General features: G+C 33.9%; 2 protein-coding genes across 2 annotated transcripts; one reads left to right on the top strand and one right to left on the bottom strand.

Annotated features, from left to right (window-relative positions):
- The first annotated feature begins 656 nt into the window (after nucleotides 1-656).
- On the top strand, nucleotides 657-16,054 carry grnd (grindelwald). Its single transcript, XM_065363372.1, has 5 exons — nucleotides 657-860; nucleotides 5,589-5,815; nucleotides 12,422-12,472; nucleotides 12,615-12,793; nucleotides 12,957-16,054. Exons 1-5 carry the CDS (start codon nucleotides 835-837, stop codon nucleotides 13,239-13,241), a joined length of 768 nt encoding a protein of 255 aa, XP_065219444.1. The 5' UTR covers nucleotides 657-834; the 3' UTR covers nucleotides 13,242-16,054.
- Nucleotides 15,989-18,580, bottom strand: LOC135844957 (oocyte zinc finger protein XlCOF7.1-like). The gene is made up of 6 exons (XM_065363369.1): nucleotides 17,968-18,580; nucleotides 17,559-17,888; nucleotides 17,431-17,484; nucleotides 17,274-17,354; nucleotides 16,865-17,203; nucleotides 15,989-16,788 (listed from the first exon to the last, which is right to left on the bottom strand). The coding sequence occupies exons 1-6, from the start codon at nucleotides 18,106-18,108 to the stop codon at nucleotides 16,081-16,083; spliced, it is 1,653 nt and encodes a 550-aa protein (XP_065219441.1). The 5' UTR covers nucleotides 18,109-18,580; the 3' UTR covers nucleotides 15,989-16,080.
- Between the last annotated feature and the right edge of the window lie 813 nt (nucleotides 18,581-19,393).

The raw sequence follows: 19,393 nt of genomic DNA, 5'->3' as shown, positions 1-19,393 counted from the left end.
TTCAAATTCCATTCTATTTTACGCACGCATATATCCGTTTTCATGTTCTCGAAAATAAATGTCTCCAAGTATACAGCCCAACATGATAAATTCCCCTTCACGTCTTCTCCAATCATCGTCACCGTATTCTAAACCATTTCCCCAAGACCTAAATTTCATTCCAAGAAATTTTCAAAAGAAAAACACTCGAATTCTCAGAAAACCGGAATAAATCTCGAGGTCGAAATAACCCTTAAACCTCACGAAATGTCAACTTCCATCGTTAAAATATCGATTAAACACTCTAATAAAAAATTCCGCCACTGAATCGAATTTCATTTCTACTTTAACCTAACCTAACCTAAACGATAAGGAAAATATTGCTTTAAAAAAAATTGCCCAACTTTAGGTATAGGTATATACCCATAACTCTACGCTATATGCATCGATACCGTAGTAGAAAATTCATTTTTGAAAACACTCGTAAACACATTAGTAAAAAATAGTATAACGACTGCGGTATGTTATTAAATTCCCCACCCACGATGAACGTTACCGAGCGCCAATTTGGTTACCCCTGGGTACACATTTGTATCTACCTGTTTCACTTCTCCCACTATTATACCTTGCCTACCTGAAGCTATCAGCGCCAGCTCTGCCAATTGCCGTGAAATACAATGGAATGTACCCATACCATTACCATCGAGGTCTCCATACCAGAGACTTGGAAGTCGTTTCGTGAGTCATAACCACGTTCGAATTGTGTTCGTTTTTTTCCAACATCGAAAATACTCGATTAAAAATATTTAAATATTAAAAATGTAGTCGTTCGGGTGTTTTTGTGATTCGACGAACATGGAAGGCGTGAAAATCAAAAATTGGTAAGTACCAGAGAGTTTTCTATGCGGAAAAATTCGATCAACAGGTGAAAAGAATGGAGGATTGGAGGGAAAACAGTGATGATGTGTTGGATGCTTATTTGGCTTACTTAGATAACGCGTAGGTTGAGAATTTCATAGATATACTTGAAGTGAAATTTTTTTATGTTTTGAATTAGGTTTTATATTTTCAAAGTATAGGAATTAAATTGGGCATATTTTTCAATATTTTAGGCTAGAGAAATTATTTGATACGTTTGTTTTTTGAACAGATGTGTTTGGTATGTAGTGCAGGTGATGGTTGACGGTCTTCGAATGCGCAAAAAAGTAATGGCGAATTTATTTTATTTACATATTAAAGTAACTAATTTGACGTCGAACCTTGAGAATTTTTGACTTCGTTTTTCCAAGAAATTTAATACGTTGTTGTGGTTTGTTAGCGTTGTTAGTTATACTATGAAAGACATCGATGAAAACACGAACGAAATGCAGGAATGAAACAGAATCCTCGTCGTCGATGGTACCAAAAAAGTATTTCTTCGAATGGCACGATCTTCGATGTTTTGTTTTCCGGTGTAGTTTTGACTATTGCGAAGAATCTATTTAGAAAACACTACGTGATACAGAGGTATTGGGCTACTCTCAGCAGGTGTGATATTACCTACCTATTGTGAATGAATGAAATATTAGCCTCGAGTGAAAATTCTTCTTTTTTGAGGTTTTAGATAGGTATATAGGTATGTGACGAGATGAGGGTGAAGGTGATGAGTTAATTTTTGGTAGTGGTACATGGCCCAGCCATGAGTCAGTTCGAGCTCAGTATGAAATTTCGTTCGGTTGAATGTAAATGTATCTCTTTTTCAGAATGATTTTTACGAGATGAAGTATCAAGATCATAAAAAAAACACCGCCAAACCGCCATACTAACTCATAATCTGTATCTGTCTCTGTCTATCTAGATATAGTTGGTCAAGTTGGTTTCCATTTGTAGAATCGAGTAGATAGAAATGTTTTAACGACCTCTCTTTCTATATTCTTGTTTTCTTCCATTCAAAAAGATGTTTTAGTGCATGATGTAGCCCTCATCATCGAACTAGTAATGCGAATGAATACAATCTAGACCACGTGGGAAATTCCACCTACACATGGAGAGTTATATCGATGCAACCGTTCTTCTACCAAATATGGCGAAAGCAATAGAGATTTCGTTTCACAGGCCTTTTGCTTCACGACATAGAATCATCTGTCGAATGAATGACTCATCATCAGTGAGCTATTTTTTTAAAGGATTAAGATGTGACGCTAAATTTAATCACCTACCTATACTGGAAATTTTTAAATTTTCTCTGAGGTAAGGGGAAGGGGAACGTATCACTTACGTTTTGGGCATTTTCTGTTTTAAAATAATTTCGACAAACATGTGAAATGTCCTTTAATCAAAATTTCAGCTATATCGACATTGTTTTCAAAAAGTAGGTAGGTTTTGAAAATTGGACCCATATCTACTGAAATTGATCTCGCGAAACTGGAATTTCATTATTTTCAGTCATTTTGGAACCTCCTGTAAGATTTCAATTTCCTCCAAAACTTTCAAATTCCGGCACGAAGTTTTGAAAGTACGTACAAGTAAATCGAAAAATTCAGAATTTGATCCCTGGAAACTTTCGAATAGTTTAACCTGACGTTTTGACAATTCATTCACATTTCAGGTAATTGCAGTTCAACTGTTTCTTCTTGAACAGATTTCAAGTTTTCAAAAAACTGTATCATTTAAAGGAAGTTTTCCTCAAAATTCTGCCATCTTCAACACGATCCTGCCACCCTCTTCCGGAGGAAAATAGGATTGTAGCGATGAACATAAATTTTGATTAAAAAAATGGATCACATAAATTTTTCATAGAATTTGTCTACCTATCAAAGATTCAAAATTTGTAGAAATTGAAGCAGAGAGCTAAAATTTGGTCTAGGTAGACAGGTAGAGGTAATGACATATTTTGGATCTTCTGAATTGATTGGTGGTGATTTTGAGCTCTTTTGGGAGCCTTCATGTAGATTATTAATTCATCAGATTTTTCGGTTTTGGAAAAATTATCGTAAACAGAGGCTGAGACAAGATTAAATTTAAATCCAGCATCGTTTTAACGTAGGAAAATCCAGAAATCTACGATAGACTCTAAAAGCGCTGGGAACCATGAACCCAATTTTAGCTTTCTACTGCAATTTTATCAAATTTTGATTTTCCCTTGAAAATTGGCTCGAATTTGAATTTTTGAATATTCGTTGAAAATTCAAAAATAAAATTCAGCCCTTGAAATTTGGTAAGATTATGTATTGTTGAATGAGCTTTGAACTTTTTTGTGAGTAATCGAAACATTTTCTGCTGGTTGAGATTTTCCTTTTGTTTAGAGAGATAAGGAGAGGGGGAGATGGGCACTGCCCAAAGCGATTTGAAAGTATAAAATGTTTACAATTTTCGTCTCAATATTATGTATTTGTTTTTTTTTTCATGTTAAATAGCTTTAGATTTGACGTGTATGCGAAAGCTTCCACATTAAACAGAATAACATTTTTAATTTTCTGATTTTTTTTTGATAATTTTCGCTAATTTTTATAGAATTAAGATTTGAAAAGATTCCATTAAAAATTGTCATGGGAAGAGGGGTTAAGAGGGAGGGGAGTACTGCCATTGCATTTCAATGAACCAACAAAATCCAATTTTTCACTATTTCCTTTTTTCAAGGATTTCAGAATTTTTAATTTCACATTCTTTGATTTTCATGGAATTGAATTTATTCACAAATATTTTTTCCTCTCGAAAATTATGTTAAAAACTAGAAAACATACAATTTCTCTAAGCTAGGTACCTATTGGGAATTACTCGGAAAAAATTCAAGATTTCTTTGGCATTTTGCCCTCCCCTCCCCCTCCACTATTGAAAAAAAGTAAAAGTTGCTTAGTTGCATAATTATTTCAAGTACCTTCTTCATAAAAATTTATATTACCACTCAGGTGTTCAAAATAGGACAGACTTTGAGGAATTTTGATGTAGCTTGAATTCTCAGAATGTTCTAGAAGCTCCAGAACGACTCGGAGCTGCCTTCAGCCAGATTTACATAGGTAACTAAAAGTACGGAATTTATAAAATTTCACATTTCAAATTCAATTAATTGAAATTTTGTACGAATTTAAAGTATGAATAACCCAATGGATGTTTCGGAAAAACCTAGAACGACTCGAATCCGCTATCAATAATTTATTTGAAAGGTCAAAAATCTGGTCTATATCAAATTCAAATTTTCTAGCTCAATTGAAAAAATTATATATTTTCTTACTAATCCCAAATTAGGGGTTTTAAATATTTTTCAGCGTTTGAAAAATCAACTTTGGATCTGAAAGTTTGATTGATAAGGTATTTTTGTATGAATTTTATTTTTCCTTCTTTTCTTTCATCATGCCGTATAAATTCTTCAAAGTCGACCCATTTTGGGTGACAGATTTGAACGTAAAATAATTTTAGTATTTGCTATTGAAATTCAAGTTTGTTCAACATCGATTAGGTAAACTAGGTAGGTATTCCGAAGAAAAACATGTTTTCGATTGGTGGTCTGTTATTTCAATGAGCCTGCTCCAGTCCATTCAGTTTTGCACCATGTGATGAAATCTTCGATTAGAGGGATTCTTCGATCCTTTGAACAAATAATTCCAATCAAATATCAGATGTAAGATATGTAGGTACCTACATCTTGGAGATGAGGCATAACGATGTCTTGAAAAGGCAGATTGTAGGCATTCCTATCAATTTCCACTGCAAGTTTCCCTCGTGAAAATTTTCAAATGACCATTTCTCAGCCACTTGTTTTCTAGTACTTTTATATTTCGATCATTAAATCGTAAATTAGAAGAAAGTAGGGGTAGGGATTCTGTAGATACCTATCGATCACATCACATTTCAAAAAAAAAAATCTCCGTCGTTTGAAACCGCCGATGGAATGTGTTTGGTCACGTATGGAACACCCAAGGTCGTCAAAATAATAATTGATGATATGTTATTCATTAGCATCTCATTCTCTCATCCTTTTATCTTACTGGCCAATTGAAATGACGACGAATTTCGAGGATAACACGTTGTATATTTTTAAATATTCGCTCAGCTCCGGTCTCCCATCACCAGGTGCCTCTTGGAGTTTGAATTCTTGGCTTATTCCTCTATAACTACCCATAGTCTTACGACTTATTATCAGTACATATGTGCTATTTTATCGCTTTAAACAGTTAGTCGATCGGTTCTACGTGACCGATATTATACTTTATTGCAACGATCAACAATCAGCAGTAAGGTAGTACTCTTGATAAAGCACTGTATCTAACATCGAAAAAGTGAAACAAAACGAGTAAACATCGATAAGAAAGCATTGTAAAATTATTACAGGTGGATTAAAACGAGGCGGGGTCCGGCCTTGCGGCGATAAAATACGACCTCAAAATTATGTCGTTTTATACACTGTTTATCACACTTATCAGATTACTATAAGGTGGATGTAGCATTACACAGTCTATACGGTTGACACCGGTGTTTGAGATAGTTTTAACAATAGGTGCCTTAACTTCCTACGGGTTCCCCTAACAGAAGAGAGATAGAGAGAAAATTATTGATACAAGTGTACAAACATTTCATGCGGATATCAGGATATGTTTATCGTTGTTTTTAACTTTTACTTTTTTTTTCTACAGGAAAATGGCTCTCGATCTGAAGACTCTCGCGATATTCCTAGTTACTTTGTCAGCTCTGCATTTAGCATCGGCGCATTCGGTTTTCAAGACGATTAAATGCGGCGATACCCCTTGTAAAATATACGAATATTGTCGCTCTCAAGATGGCTCTTGTCATCCCTGCGAAGATCTTTGCGATGCGGAATCACATAATCATAACGCTGCAAGATGCCAAAAAGAATGCTCTGGTAGGTTTTCAAATTTGCCTTTATTTAGATTGATAAATTATGTGTCACATTACCTAGCCTATTGTCTTTTGACTTGGATATAATCAATGGCCATATTATGTACTTGTATTTTCTAAAGATACCTAAACGAAAAATGCATTTTTTTAATCGTCCTGTCCTTTTTACATTAAATATTCTATAAGTACCTACCTACCTAACACCTTTATTTTTTGGAATAAAACCATGTGATTTTATCAACTTTTATCGTGAATTCCTGCCTTCCTGTGGTTTTATTGGCTCTTATACAGTCACAAATATGTTTTAGATACATATTATCCTGAAGTTTACGTTTAGAGTTAATTTACCACAAAATTATTAAAAGGGATAGTCCAAGTGGAAGAAAGGAGAGAGACGAAGGTTAAAAAAATAAATAGATGACGTCTAGCTACCTGACTACGAATACCTGTGTTTTTTTGAGAGGGTGGAACGCTAAATTGATGACTTTTCATTTGGTCAGGGGAAAGAAATACCTATTTGAAAAGGGTTTTGTGAAAGCGTTGAACAAAGCAATCATGGAGTATTGTAATTGAGTACCAAAGAGATCTCTAAGGCTAAAGTAAGTGCCAAATATCGTGAAAAAAGTGGAATAAGAATTTGAAATATGAGACTTGAGAGACGTGAAGAATATTCATGGAAATCTCAAAAAATTAGAAGAAATTAAGCTCGTCTTTTATTTTAATGCTTTTGAAAAGAAATACTTCAATCTTGTGAAAAAAAGTTTTTCCATCCCAAAGCTCGTCATTAATTAAGATTGTGCTTGTCTGTTTATTCTGTGGAAGTGATGACATGTGATTTTGAAAAATTCACATTATTTAAAAATTTCTTCAACCAAGGTTTAAATCTGGGCTTTGAATTTCCCAAAATTGAGGGCACCACTTTCCATAGAGGTAATAATCGTGTTGCGATTAAATCCGAGAATTAATTTGAAATTCCAAAAGAATTGACGCGATGATTGACGATTTGATCGCTACAATTGTCAAAAGGACGAAAAGCTCGAATTTTTTCAGTATGGAAACGACACCAACATTATGAAAATATCAAAACTTTTAAAATAGTATAAATTGAAGTGGGGGCAGAGGCATTGGAGGGGTGTGGATGAGAGTAGGGCTAAATTGGACATCATATCGTGTTCGGGGTGTTTGATTCATATGAGAACGACGCCAATATTATTAAAATAGCTCATACTTTTAATACAGTAAAAATTGAGGGGGCAGAGGCACCGGAGGGGTGTGGATGAGAGTAGCATAAAATTTGGCTTCATATTTGTGTTCGAGGTGTTTGATTCATATGAGAACGACGCCAATATTATTATATAGCTCAACTTTTAATAAAATAGTAAAAATTGCGGTGGGGGCAGAGGCACTGGAGGGGTGTGGTTGAGGGTAGCATAAAATTGGGCGTCATATTCGTGTTCGGGGGGTTCGATTCATGTGGAAACGACACCTCGTTTACCAAAAACCATAATTTATACCAGAATCCATTTTTACCCCCTCTGTAAGTTTTTTCAATTTTTGACCACGACCCACCAACATTTTTTTTTTGAAAAAAATGTTTTTTAGAGGTCAAAACACACTTAAAAATGCTATTCGCATTTTTGTGCCGAATCATGGTCATCGCTAAAACAGGCAAACAAAGCTAAAAAACGCCATTTTGAGGGGAAAATATGGGGGGGAGGGGGTGAAAATTTTTGTGGGGATACCTCTTGTGGATGTTCACAACATACCAAAAAATTTAAAAAATCGGTTCACATGGGGCTGAGAAAAAAATTTCTATTGTAATTTCAGAAGGGGGGGTTCTCAAAAACGGGGGGGGTCTGGGGGTCTGAAACTTTCGTGACGGAAGGTGCTCAAGAGTACCCACCTCCCATGCAAATATCAACCCTGAAGCTCTCGGGGGCAAATTCGCCATACTTATCCACCTATAGCCTTTTTAAAATTGAAATCGGTGGGTGCAGAAAGGGGCTAAGTCCATTTTCGCATTTTTCAGGAATAACAAAAAACTGATTTATTTGAAAATCAAAAATTTTTGGTAAACATGCTTAAGGTCATTGAAAGAGGACCCCAAGACACAATTTTTAGCACTGTTTAGAAAAAAAAATATTCAAGTGCGCCGGCGCTGTTGCTGCCTAAACAAATGGGACTTAGACCCTTTCTGCACCCAATCGACAAAATTTCTATTGAAATTGCTCGGGCACGAATGGGGCTTGATTCTACATCTAACAAGGGAACCCTCCCACATGATAATCTCCAATTTGAATGAAACTTGGACTGGTGGAAAGAGGACCTCAAAAAAACCCCATCCCCCAATTTTCAGCTGCTGAAGTTGATTTTTCGATTTTTGACGAGCGTTTGAAGCGTTGTGTACACAGGTAAAGTTGTTCTGTAAATTCGAAAAATGTCCGTTTCTCCCCACCGCATGAACTTCAGCAGCTGAAATTTTGGTCAAAAGGTCTATGCTTGATACCTAATTGACTAATACTACCGCCGGCCGGATCTGGAATTATCATCAGAAATCGAACTTTTTGCCCAATTGCTGGTTTTTAAATGCCATTGAAAAATTTGAAAAATGAGTCAATTAAGCTCTTCTAATGAACTTCAAGGGCTCAAATTTTGGTCCAACAGTCTCTGCCGAATACCAAATCGACTCATGCCATCATTGGCCGGATCCGGCCACCCGTTCAGGAAACAAGATTTTTTACTGTTTTTTTCCATGTTATGAATGAATTCAAAAAATGACCGTTTCTCCCCACCACATGAACTTCAGCAGCTGAAATTTTGGCCAAAGGGTCTCTGCTTGATACCTAATCGATAAGTACTACCGTCGGTCAAATCTGGAATTATCATCAGAAATCGAATTTTTTGACACATAACATGAGAAAAAGTATAAAAAATACACAAAACGCCAAAAATAGAAAAATCAACTTCAGCAGCTGAAAATTTAGGGATGGGGTTTTTTTGAGGTCCTCTTTCCACCTGTCCAAGTTTCATTCAAATGGGAGATTATCATGTGGGAGGGTTCCCTTGTAAGTACATAATTTAGACTGCTATCTCGTTTAAATTGACCCAAAATCCCTCGAGTTCTAAGACTTTTTGCCGAAGTTGTTAATTTTTTCATCATTTTTCAGTTCAGAGATTAACTTAAATTTCAAAAAATGGTCTTCTCAAAAATGTTAGTTATTTTTCAAGGAATTTGAAAAATTTTACAAAAAAGTCATAAATGCGGATCCGCCCTTTTTCTGCGCCCAAATACCACTTTCCCGGCAGTTTTGCGGAAATCTGACATCACCAGTCGATCCACCGTACTTTGAAACCCCTATATCCGTGAAAAAAAAATTTCCAAAAATGTGACTTGGTCCCTTTCTGCACCCACCGATTCAATTGTAAAGCAGTTGTCTCATATGTATCAAAAAAAATTCAAACATTTGGTTGTTTTTTTTTTTTTGAAATATTGCAATTAATCTTTAATTTAAAAATTGATTAATTTTCAGACTAATTTAAAAAATTCAAAAAAAAGGCTGACAAAAAAAAATGAAAAATATTTTGGAACTTTTAAAATAACAAATTGAAAAAGCCACGTTGGAATCTTAGGAAATGAAATTGTAGATATTAATGCAAAATCTGCCACCACCCTTTCTCCCCTTATATTTATCACAGCTGACGACCTCAAATCTATCTTCACCCAAAGCACACTTAAGAAATGGCAAAACTTTTGGTCCCTCCAAACCACAAACAAGCTCTTTCAACATAAAAAATCACTCCATCCTTGGAAAACCTCTCCCACTTGAACAGACTTGAAGAAGTCATTATAACCAGATTGAGAATTGGCCACTCAAAAATCACACACAATCACCTCTATGAAAAGGCCCCAAAACCCACATATCAGTTCTGCCTGTCAGAACTTATATCTGTCCAACACTTACTATTTCACTGTCCCTTCTTACATCAGCACAGACTATCCCTACAAATGGATGAAAGATCCCTATTCATACCAGACGACCCTCCCGAAATTAAAAAATTCTTAGACCTAATTAAAAAACTTGACCTTACCAACTCGATTTAAATCTCACACGACGACGGGTGTAATAATCAAGTACATAATTACAAACACCCCAAAAAAAAAATATAATATATATTTTTAGAAATCTAAAAATTTGTTGAATAAATTACTATCAAAAAAATTTTGTTGAAATATCCCAAAATTAAATACTTGGCATTTTAGATCCTAAAAAAAAATATGAAATAAATTCGATTTTGGGGCAGAGAGGGGGGTTGAATTTGTAGTAGTTCGGCTTTTTATTTATTTTTTTTAAGGGTACCCAACCACTTTTTAGGTCAGTGAACAGATGAAAGAAAAAAATACGTCGAAATAATGGAACAAAAATATAATTTAAAAATTGCCCAGAAGAAAAATTCAAAAAATAGAAATCCAAAAAATGCAGAACATTCAAAAAAAACTTTCAAGTACCTCTTATATCATTCATGAATGCCAAAAAAATAGTAAAAATGGAAAATATTATGTTTGACTGGAAGGGGAGAAATTGAGGAAGAAGTACCTACCTAAGTACCTATGCTGAGGATTAGATGATTTTTTAAATTCAGATTTTCAAGATGAATTTGTTTTCGAGTTTGGTGGTGGTGGGAGGGAAGGGGTCAGGTTAATTCCGAAGACAAAAATCTCGAAAATATATTAAAATACTTAGATAGGTACCTAATAAAAACAACAGAAAGATTTGGTTTTGAGTGTTTGAGAAGGGGAGGGGGAGAGAATTAAGATCATTAAAAACTGTGAAAAAATCAATGTTGGAAAGTGGAAAAAATTTTTAAAATGAGCGAATGTATCAGAGAATTTGTAGCATTTTCAAATTTTTAAATTGAAAATTGTAAATGTTTTTTCATGTATGAGCAATATTTTAAAACTTTAAAACACAGCATCGTCACTGATTTCTATTGCTGATCAACGTGAAAGCATGACGTTCAATTTCTATAAAGCTAAACCGCCTTAACTTCATTGTTTATAATCTTACATAAGTAGGTACATCTAATCCTCAAACATCGAGCCCCATTATCAGGAACCAACGTAATTTCTAAAGATAAATCATGAAATCATCCGTCATTAATTCATCAATACAAAATCACGTCTTGAAAAAAAGCACCGGTAATACCAGCATAAAATTAACATTTTCTGTACTAAATCCTCCTTTTACCATGATGTCATTGAATTTGCAAGCTGTGCTCAATGCGCATTTATATACTCATAAGTACTCATTCAAATATGGTACCTACCTAATTGTAAGGTACATACTGAGAATTTTTTCTTATCAAAATGGGAATAGATGGGTATAACCCAACGCTGCTTCGATCTTGTCACGTTTATGAGTGTGATATGGTTTTGAAGAATGTATGTATTCGTATTTGTCACGATTTTCGACATCGATACTACGTATTACGTTTATCGCTGCCAGCGGTGTTTACTTAAACGAAGCATACTTGAAATGGCCAAAAATAGAAGTAGAGCACTAGTGATTAGTGAAAGGACACCTATTAGGCGCGTATTTTGATTTAAAATTAAAGATCCACGCTGTTCATCGTATAGAACCGAATCGTTTATTAATTGGTTCTAATAGACTTTCGGTATGTAGAGGCATTTTTCCATAACAAGGAACGAATATTTTTCATAGCAGGATGTTCTCATACTCTCGTACCTATGCCTACCCGTACGGAAAAATACTATGGCGAACTATAGTATTTTCGCGAACTATAGTTAACTATAGTAACCATGAATTTTTTTTTCAATATTTTGGGCAATTTATTGGCTTACAATGCCTGAAAACACACAATTTATCAGTGCAATGATAAATTGTGTGTTTTCAGGAATTATAAGCCAATAAATTGTCCAAAATATTGAAAAAAAAATTCATGGTTACTATAGTTAACTATAGTTCGCGAAAATACTATAGTTCGCCATAGTATTTTTCCGTACGGGATATACTTATACCTTACCACGGTTCAGGGAAACAGGTGCAGAAAACCTACCGAAGGGTAACGTTTAAATTGCTTTACCTATATGGCATGAATAATTTACTAGAAAAACAAAAAATGTTACCGGTCGCTAGGTTACGATGGTGAAACAACATATTACAAATTGTTAGGCACTGACCCCGAGTTACCCAAACCCATACCCAGTACCCACTTGCAGTGTGCTCGTATTTTGGATTGCCGATCCAAGTCGACGATTCGGCAACTTGACGAAGGTGGTTGGTGCGTGCCTATCTGAATTTTTAATCGAAAATTTTTCACTCATGAGTCATCGTCGTCTACAAAGTGGTACGAAAAGCAAAAGCTGATTTTTGTCGCGCGACCCAAAGACATCTCTCTTTTGTATAAAAGAACTACTTATGTATATTACTCCTAATCAAGGTACCTAGATCTGTTCTATACTTCACACTTGTATTTCATATTTATGAATTATGCATGATGGGAAACGTATTCTCTCCAGAAATTAGTCTCTAATTAACCTCTCGACTTTATCTATTCAAATTTGCTAATAGGACTTTCATCATTTTTGCAGAATTCGTCCACGATGTTCAAATCGGATATGCTAGAAAAACTGACATACAATGTAAGTACATTGAACTACTTTTTTTAACGAATTTTTGCTTATTTTTCATTTTGCATATTTGGTGCGTCGAATAATGACATAATGAACAATGAACCTACTTAATGTTTTGCTTAGTTGGTAATTTATTTTATTATTTTCGCAGCACTTATCGACGAAGTTGACAGAATGTACGCGTTGTTGGTCGTTATTCTGATTTTGGTCGTCGTTCTAGTTACAATTGTCGGTGCGATGTTGGTTAAATTACTTTATCAGTATCGAAAACGAGTCAACCTGAGGAAATTAGAGCAGAAGAAATTTCAGCAGAAGTTGACTGCAGTTCAGGTAAATATCAAGTTGTTTAATTCATTTTTTGTTAAATAGTATTTTACACTTTTTCAGCCAAAAGTTTTTTCCCTACCTATCTCTAAAGCAAGATCCCCAGACTTACTTCAAAAATTCGCCAATTCTAAAAAGTGCCTAATTAATTTTTTTTTTTAAATTTCAGTACACAATTGCCAACAACAACCCAAAAAGAGACGATTCCATCAACGGTACGATGACCCAGTCAATGAGAACAACGTTGCCATCGACAATGACTCTGACAACCCAAACCGAAGAATCACCGAATTGTACGAATAAATCCACCAGTACAACTAAAACTTTACCATTATCAGTTGAAGAACCATGCGAAGATACCACTTTGGACTACGCAGCTTATGTCAATCAGGCTCTATCACATTCGCCTGCCAATGAAGGCCATCTATGTCCAACTAAACTGGACATGTCCTAAGAGGTATCTTGCACATAGTGATAATGTAAATGTTAATTTTTTGTGATTGTTTTTACCAAAGTTTCATTTTGTTATGTTTCTCTCTACCTACAACACGTTTACTTGTAACTCATCCTATTTCCATACTGATCGAATACTCGGTGCACAAAAAATTAAACATCACAAAAAATTATTTATCCCTGTCTTTCATCTTCTGCAACCATTTTTTTTTCGATTTTATAAGTTTACGTTTATGTATTAATAGGTATTATTGTTTCTCGTAGGTTGTGTTTGTGTGTCTGTGTATAGTGTTTTTCTTGTTCCCTTAAGTTTAAGTATAACAGTGGTATACTTAAGTATATATTTTAGGATTAGGAGTATGCGAGTTGAGCATTATGTTTTTCAAATATTTTCGACTGGTGCTTTTCTGGAATAGTATTACTAGGTTTAAATAGGATATAATACGTTACGTTAAGCATTTAAATACGTATAACTGACGAGCGATCGCGGAGATAATTAGCATTTTTTTAAAATCTTACCTTTACGGATAAAATAGGTAAATAGGTGTACTTAAGTAGTATTATTAAGCGTATTTTTGACGATGGTCCGTACCGAACATTCCATTTATATTTAAGTAGAGTATTATTTTACTCATTTGTCTTCTCCTTATTACGAGTATTTGTGTAAAGACAATCAAAATTTTAATTCGTAAATTAGAATAGGTTTATCAAGAACAGCGTTCAATTTTTTAAAATAATTTTCCAGGGGTTGTTGCATTTTTTTAAAATTAATTTTTATTCAGTTTTTTAATTCTCGAACTCGATGATACGATATAGGTAGTTGATATTTTTATGAAACATTAAAATAAGTGCTATCTTATTTTATACTTTACATCACTGCCATTACAATATAGTAAAATACATTTAGCTAACGCTGTTCTGAGATTTAAATCAAAATTAGAACTTGGAAAAGTAAAGTACAATTATTGAATATTCAAAGAACTCTTGATTTTATTTTCATTTCAAGAATAATTAATAATCTTTATTTTTATTAATTATTTTGTTCGATTTCTAGAAAATTTTATTTCCACCATACTTGCTTTTCGTTTTTAATTTCGTGGATGTTCTTAAAAAGGATTAATCTCGTCCACCAACAGCTTTAGTTTCAATTTCAATTCAATATTCTGAGAAAACCAACCAGGTTTATCAAAATATTATCATCGATACAGTTTTATTCTAAAAATTCTCTAAGTAAATTCTGATCTTCTTCAATTAGATCAAGTACTTGTATGAATTCTATATCCTTGACTTCTTTGAATATTCTTTAATTCTAGATCTAAGCGTTCTTTACTTCCATTTCATTTTCTAATCGTGATTTATTAAAAATTGATTTATGTTAAGAAACGTCAGGATAAGATTTTATTTTCTAGGCAAACTGCTGCATAGGCCGGGTACTGTAATATCCCGTTATTGATAAGTACAACGTACGTTAAGAATTAGTCGTAAATCGTTATTGCAATTCGAATTATTATTTCTTTAAGTCGTTAAGATGTCGTCAAGTTGGAGGAATTTTCTATTCTAAAGAAATCGTAACTGTATTCTTCTCATGTTGCTTCTCGTTTTGAAACATGTTTTACTAATTGAAAAATAATTTACACGAAAGCTTCTGAATGAGAACAACGAAAACTAGAGAACTTTCTGATAAAATACTTGAATAGGTATATTTGGAATTACCAATCAAAAGTCGATTTAATCAGCAATAAAGAATATCTTTTCTGTAGTATGTATTACTAACGTAGAGTCACTCAAAGAAAGACATACCTACTTACTAAATTACTCAATTCTAAATTTTCAAAATGAAACCGAACGAACAAGAATATCGAATACTCTATTTCGCCAATACAGCATAGTCAGTCTTGGGAGACATTATTTATAAACATACAGAGTGTCACCGATGTCTTTTGTATTATTAATAATAAAATTACGTCTTTCATATTTTACGTACCTTTCGGAATAATATTGACGATGGATAAATCAATGATCAACGTTCAAATTTGCACATCGTAGAAGTAAACCACTTTGACAATTGATTAAAAAATCAAATCCATCGCTATAAAAATAAACTAAATTGTGTATGGAACCGATGAAGAAATTGAGGAATTAATTAAATCATAGATAATAAATTTGATAAGTAAGCCTACCCAACAAAAAGTTCAAAGTTTCTGATAACTACCGACTCAAATTCAACGTAACAAACTACATAGTAAAATTCGCCCAACTTTTCGATACATATTATTTATAGGTAATTTACCGAAGGATGATATACAGAATGAATTTGTTCTTGGAGAATGACAATACCACGGAATGAGTGAATAATAAGTAAGGATTAATTTTAATAAATACGGATAATTTATAAGTATTAGTCGTAAGTTATTAGTCTTTTGACTGATCGTCTACAGAAGGAATTCCGTCCATTCCCTAATTTTAGTATTATTTTCTTAGCATCCTTTTTTTAAGTATTTGAGTGAGTGTTATTTTTAATTCTTTTAGCCATAATTGTTTTTTATTTGTGAGAATGAACATGTATAATAGCAATAATAATCTTTAAGGAAGATTTATCGAAATATCGAAGTATCTTTACGCGACAATACGTTGCTCTATATTAACTAGTTGTAATTATTATGTAACATACGTGATTGAATTAGTTTTAATGTTACATAGGTTTTAAATGTGTTACTGTGTTGTGTTGTTCTACAAAAACAATTCTCGTTTCAAAATAAGTTGTATTATTATATTTTACTTGAAATATACCGTTACATATCTTCGTAAAAATTACACTAATTTGATTAATATTTTACTCGCTATCCTACATTCGTACGTAATCTTTCATCGAGCAACGAATGAGCTTTTAATTCATGTTTCTGCAGGGTGGTATCTTTGTAAAACCTCTTATCACACATTTTACAAGTGAATTTACCCTTAGTGGCCTTGGTCCTTTTTTTCTCACCACAAAATCGATTTACATGTTGTTTTAAATGACCTTTGCTAGCGTAAATTTTACCGCAAGTCTCGCAAAGATGCTCAGCTGTACCAGGATGAACAGTACGTTGATGTTGATTGAGTGCTGACCAGGAAACATACGATTTATCACATTCTTTACACGAATGCAATCTCAAGATGTATTTGATGAAAGGTACCGAGTCTTTCTTCTTTCGGTTACGTATCATTCGAAAATGAATACGTGTATGATACACCAAACTCGAGTTAGACTTGAATACAGTCCCACAAATGTTACATATAAACGACCGATCAGTCATGTGAGTACGACAATGCTCCACTAAAGATATCTGCGACTCGAAGCATTCCTCGCAATACGCACAAGCTAAATTAACTTTTTCGGGATCGGTATCGGTGATCAGTTTTATTAAAGATGAATGAACCGTGCTACTGTTGCATTTCAGCTTCTGCTCTAAGTAGTTGAAACTTTCGTGATCATCTTTACCAAGGTCTAAAAATTTGGCAATATCTAGCTCAGGTTCGCATTTGATTGAAATATCGGGTTTGGTTTGCTGTATGGGAAAAAGATAACCGTAGATTAGTATGGTTAAAATACAACATTGTACGGAATTATGTTCAAGAACTTACATCTGTGATCACGTCTGCGTCTAAATTATTATCGTCGAAATGCTCTTTAAGATGGGCGTTTAGAACTGTTTTCCATTGAAATCGTTTGTCACAAAGGTTACACGTAAAACGAGGTTTAACGCGTTTACATTTTCTCAAATGAGTTTTAACCATCCTCAAGTCATTTAGCTGGATTTCGCACAAAGAACAAAAGTATGCACCGAGCCCGTTCATTGGTATTATTTTCGAAGCGTGAAAATCGTCTCGTTTTTTTCTTCCTTTCACCGAACTTTTCACTTTATTCAACTTGGGCTTTTTTTCTTTGATGTCCGTTTCAGTTTCTTTTATAATATCGTTCATCTAGAAAAAGAATCGAATTAAATCTGTTCCAATTAAATGGGAAATTATAAATTGAAAAGCAGCTCCTTACCATGCCATCACTACAGCTAATGATCTCAGCTCCATGACTTCCTCGAGGTAACAATGATAAATCGACATCATCGCAAATGGACTATAATACCGAATACAGATAATTTAAATTGTTCTTTTTTTTCGAACGCAGAACATTTCAAATGTAATTTCAATACCTGTTTAAGCATCGTAACATCGTTTTTAAACTCATCAAATTGTTTTTCAACCAACTGAAAAAATGTTCATGTACGTGTAGTAAGATTTCCACCATGATATTATCCGTGATCAGCTCCGAATTCCTTACCATGTTTTCGACGGATATCGAATTATCTACTAATTGTTCATTTTTTAATGATATTGTTCCAAAGAGATCATCTTCCGATATTTTTTCAGTTTTTGTGATAGTTCCGGAGCTGGAAGAGTGGTCGGTGCTGGAACCATCGTTTATTTCAAGGGGATCTACTTCCCATTGCAAGAAAATCTTCGATGTTTTTTTAGATTCGTCGAGAATATGTATTTCGATCGGGACTAACGAAGTGGTTTTTTCCGTCGTCAAGTCGATAATTTCTGGCGCAGTTTTAGGCTTAGCTGATTCAATCCGTTGACGTTTTGGTTTTGATTCAATGAAAGGAATCTATGGCATCAGCAGAACAATGAAGATTGAGTTATCGTACTGATAGTAGTGGTCATTTGTGAGGTAATAATTTACTTACGTTAGTGGAGGTGAGAATGTCGTGATTTCTATCAGATTTAGTCTTCCGGGCAGGAGCTGCTTTTTTCACTGGTTTCCCTTTCTGGTCGTTTGTAAAGAAGCAGGCCATTGCACTAAAAAACTTGGAGCGTTTACCACCCATGATTGAAATGATGATTGTTTTTGCACAAATTTATTAGAAGTGCAATGTCTTGATAGAAATTTGAAACGTAGGCTAATTAAATTAATATCGCGATTACTACAGAAAGTATCAGAACTTCAGAAGCAATAGAAACTTCACGTAGAAAAGGCACGTCAATGAAAGTGATAGTAACTATCACTAATAAGTCAGTTTTTCAACTCATAATGTTTGATTTCCATAATTTTCGTATTATCGTATTTCACTTATTTTTACTATAGACAGTAGAGGGAAGACTTCGCACTCAAAGCGGGACTAAATCAAAACCAGTCGCGTTTCGGACGCCAGGTTTTGAAGAATTTGTAGAGGGCGCCGCGCATGTAACTTCGCGATTCTATAGCGATGCTCTTGAATCTACGTAGTTCGTACATTTCTCGCGCTGTGAATAATAGAGAGCGCTCGCGCATGCAACTTCGCGATTACGAAAACCTTGCGCACGGAAAATGTACATTTTTATAACGATAGTGCGAAGTCTTCCCTCTACTGTCTATAATTTTTACATTTTTACGTCCATTTTTTTCTTATCAAATTTTATCACGTTATCGACGTCAAATCGATCAAAATTAAAGTCGATGTCGACAAAGTTTCTGCTTTCTGGAGGTTGGTCCGTTCCATGATGGTCCACATGACGAAACGAAACGTGGTTTGTGACGTCATTGAAGTACTTTCGCATTAAATTTGAATTTTTTTAAACAAAAAATTATTCATTCTTATTACTTTACATTACACTTACAGTTTACATTATTAAATTACGATTTCCAATAATCATTATTAATAATTTTAAAAAACATTTTCAGCTCGATAATACAGATGATTTTGCAAATTAAATCCAATTCAATAATTTAACAGACTGAAAATTGTAAAAATGAGGCACTTCCACTTTTTGAGTTATATTTTAATTTTATTAGAAGTTGATTTAAAAATGAAATTACACGACTAAACCGAAGTCGAAAGTTCCAAATTTTAATCAAAATTCAAATCTAACCTAAAATTTTTGATTCAGATTGTTATTGTTTAGGTATAGGGTATAGATGGCAAAAACAGCCTACAATGTTTCCCTGATACGATACGTAGGTAGATCAGCCTATTCCCTAATCCCAAAAGTTAAACCGATTCATTACAATATTTTGTTTTCTTGACTAGAAAAAGGTTCTTCTATAAAATTTTTGCATGCATTCACGTACCTATCTACATGTGTGCATAAATAAATAGGTACCTGTTTCTGCTAATCGTAATCAATTTTTAAATA

Source organism: Planococcus citri, chromosome 4 (assembly GCF_950023065.1).
Source record: "Planococcus citri chromosome 4, ihPlaCitr1.1, whole genome shotgun sequence".
NCBI lineage: Eukaryota > Metazoa > Arthropoda > Insecta > Hemiptera > Pseudococcidae > Planococcus > Planococcus citri.
Note: the sequence above shows the minus strand (reverse complement) of the source record. Positions and strands in the feature narration are given on the sequence as shown.

Bases quoted from the DNA above. Each gene is read 5' to 3' on its own strand.
- grnd (XM_065363372.1), top strand. From the start codon at position 835: ATGGAAGGCGTGAAAATCAAAAATTG. The intron at 861-5,588 runs GTAAGTACCAGA...TTTTTTCTACAG, and splicing joins GGCGTGAAAATCAAAAATTG to GAAAATGGCTCTCGATCTGA. The intron at 12,794-12,956 runs GTAAATATCAAG...TTTAAATTTCAG, and splicing joins AGAAGTTGACTGCAGTTCAG to TACACAATTGCCAACAACAA.
- LOC135844957 (XM_065363369.1), bottom strand. From the start codon at position 18,108: ATGGGTGGTAAACGCTCCAAGTTTTTTAGTGCAATGGCCTGCTTCTTT. The intron at 17,889-17,967 runs GTAAGTAAATTA...CTGATGCCATAG, and splicing joins ACATTCTCACCTCCACTAAC to ATTCCTTTCATTGAATCAAA. The intron at 17,485-17,558 runs GTAAGGAATTCG...ACATTTTTTCAG, and splicing joins CGATATCCGTCGAAAACATG to TTGGTTGAAAAACAATTTGA.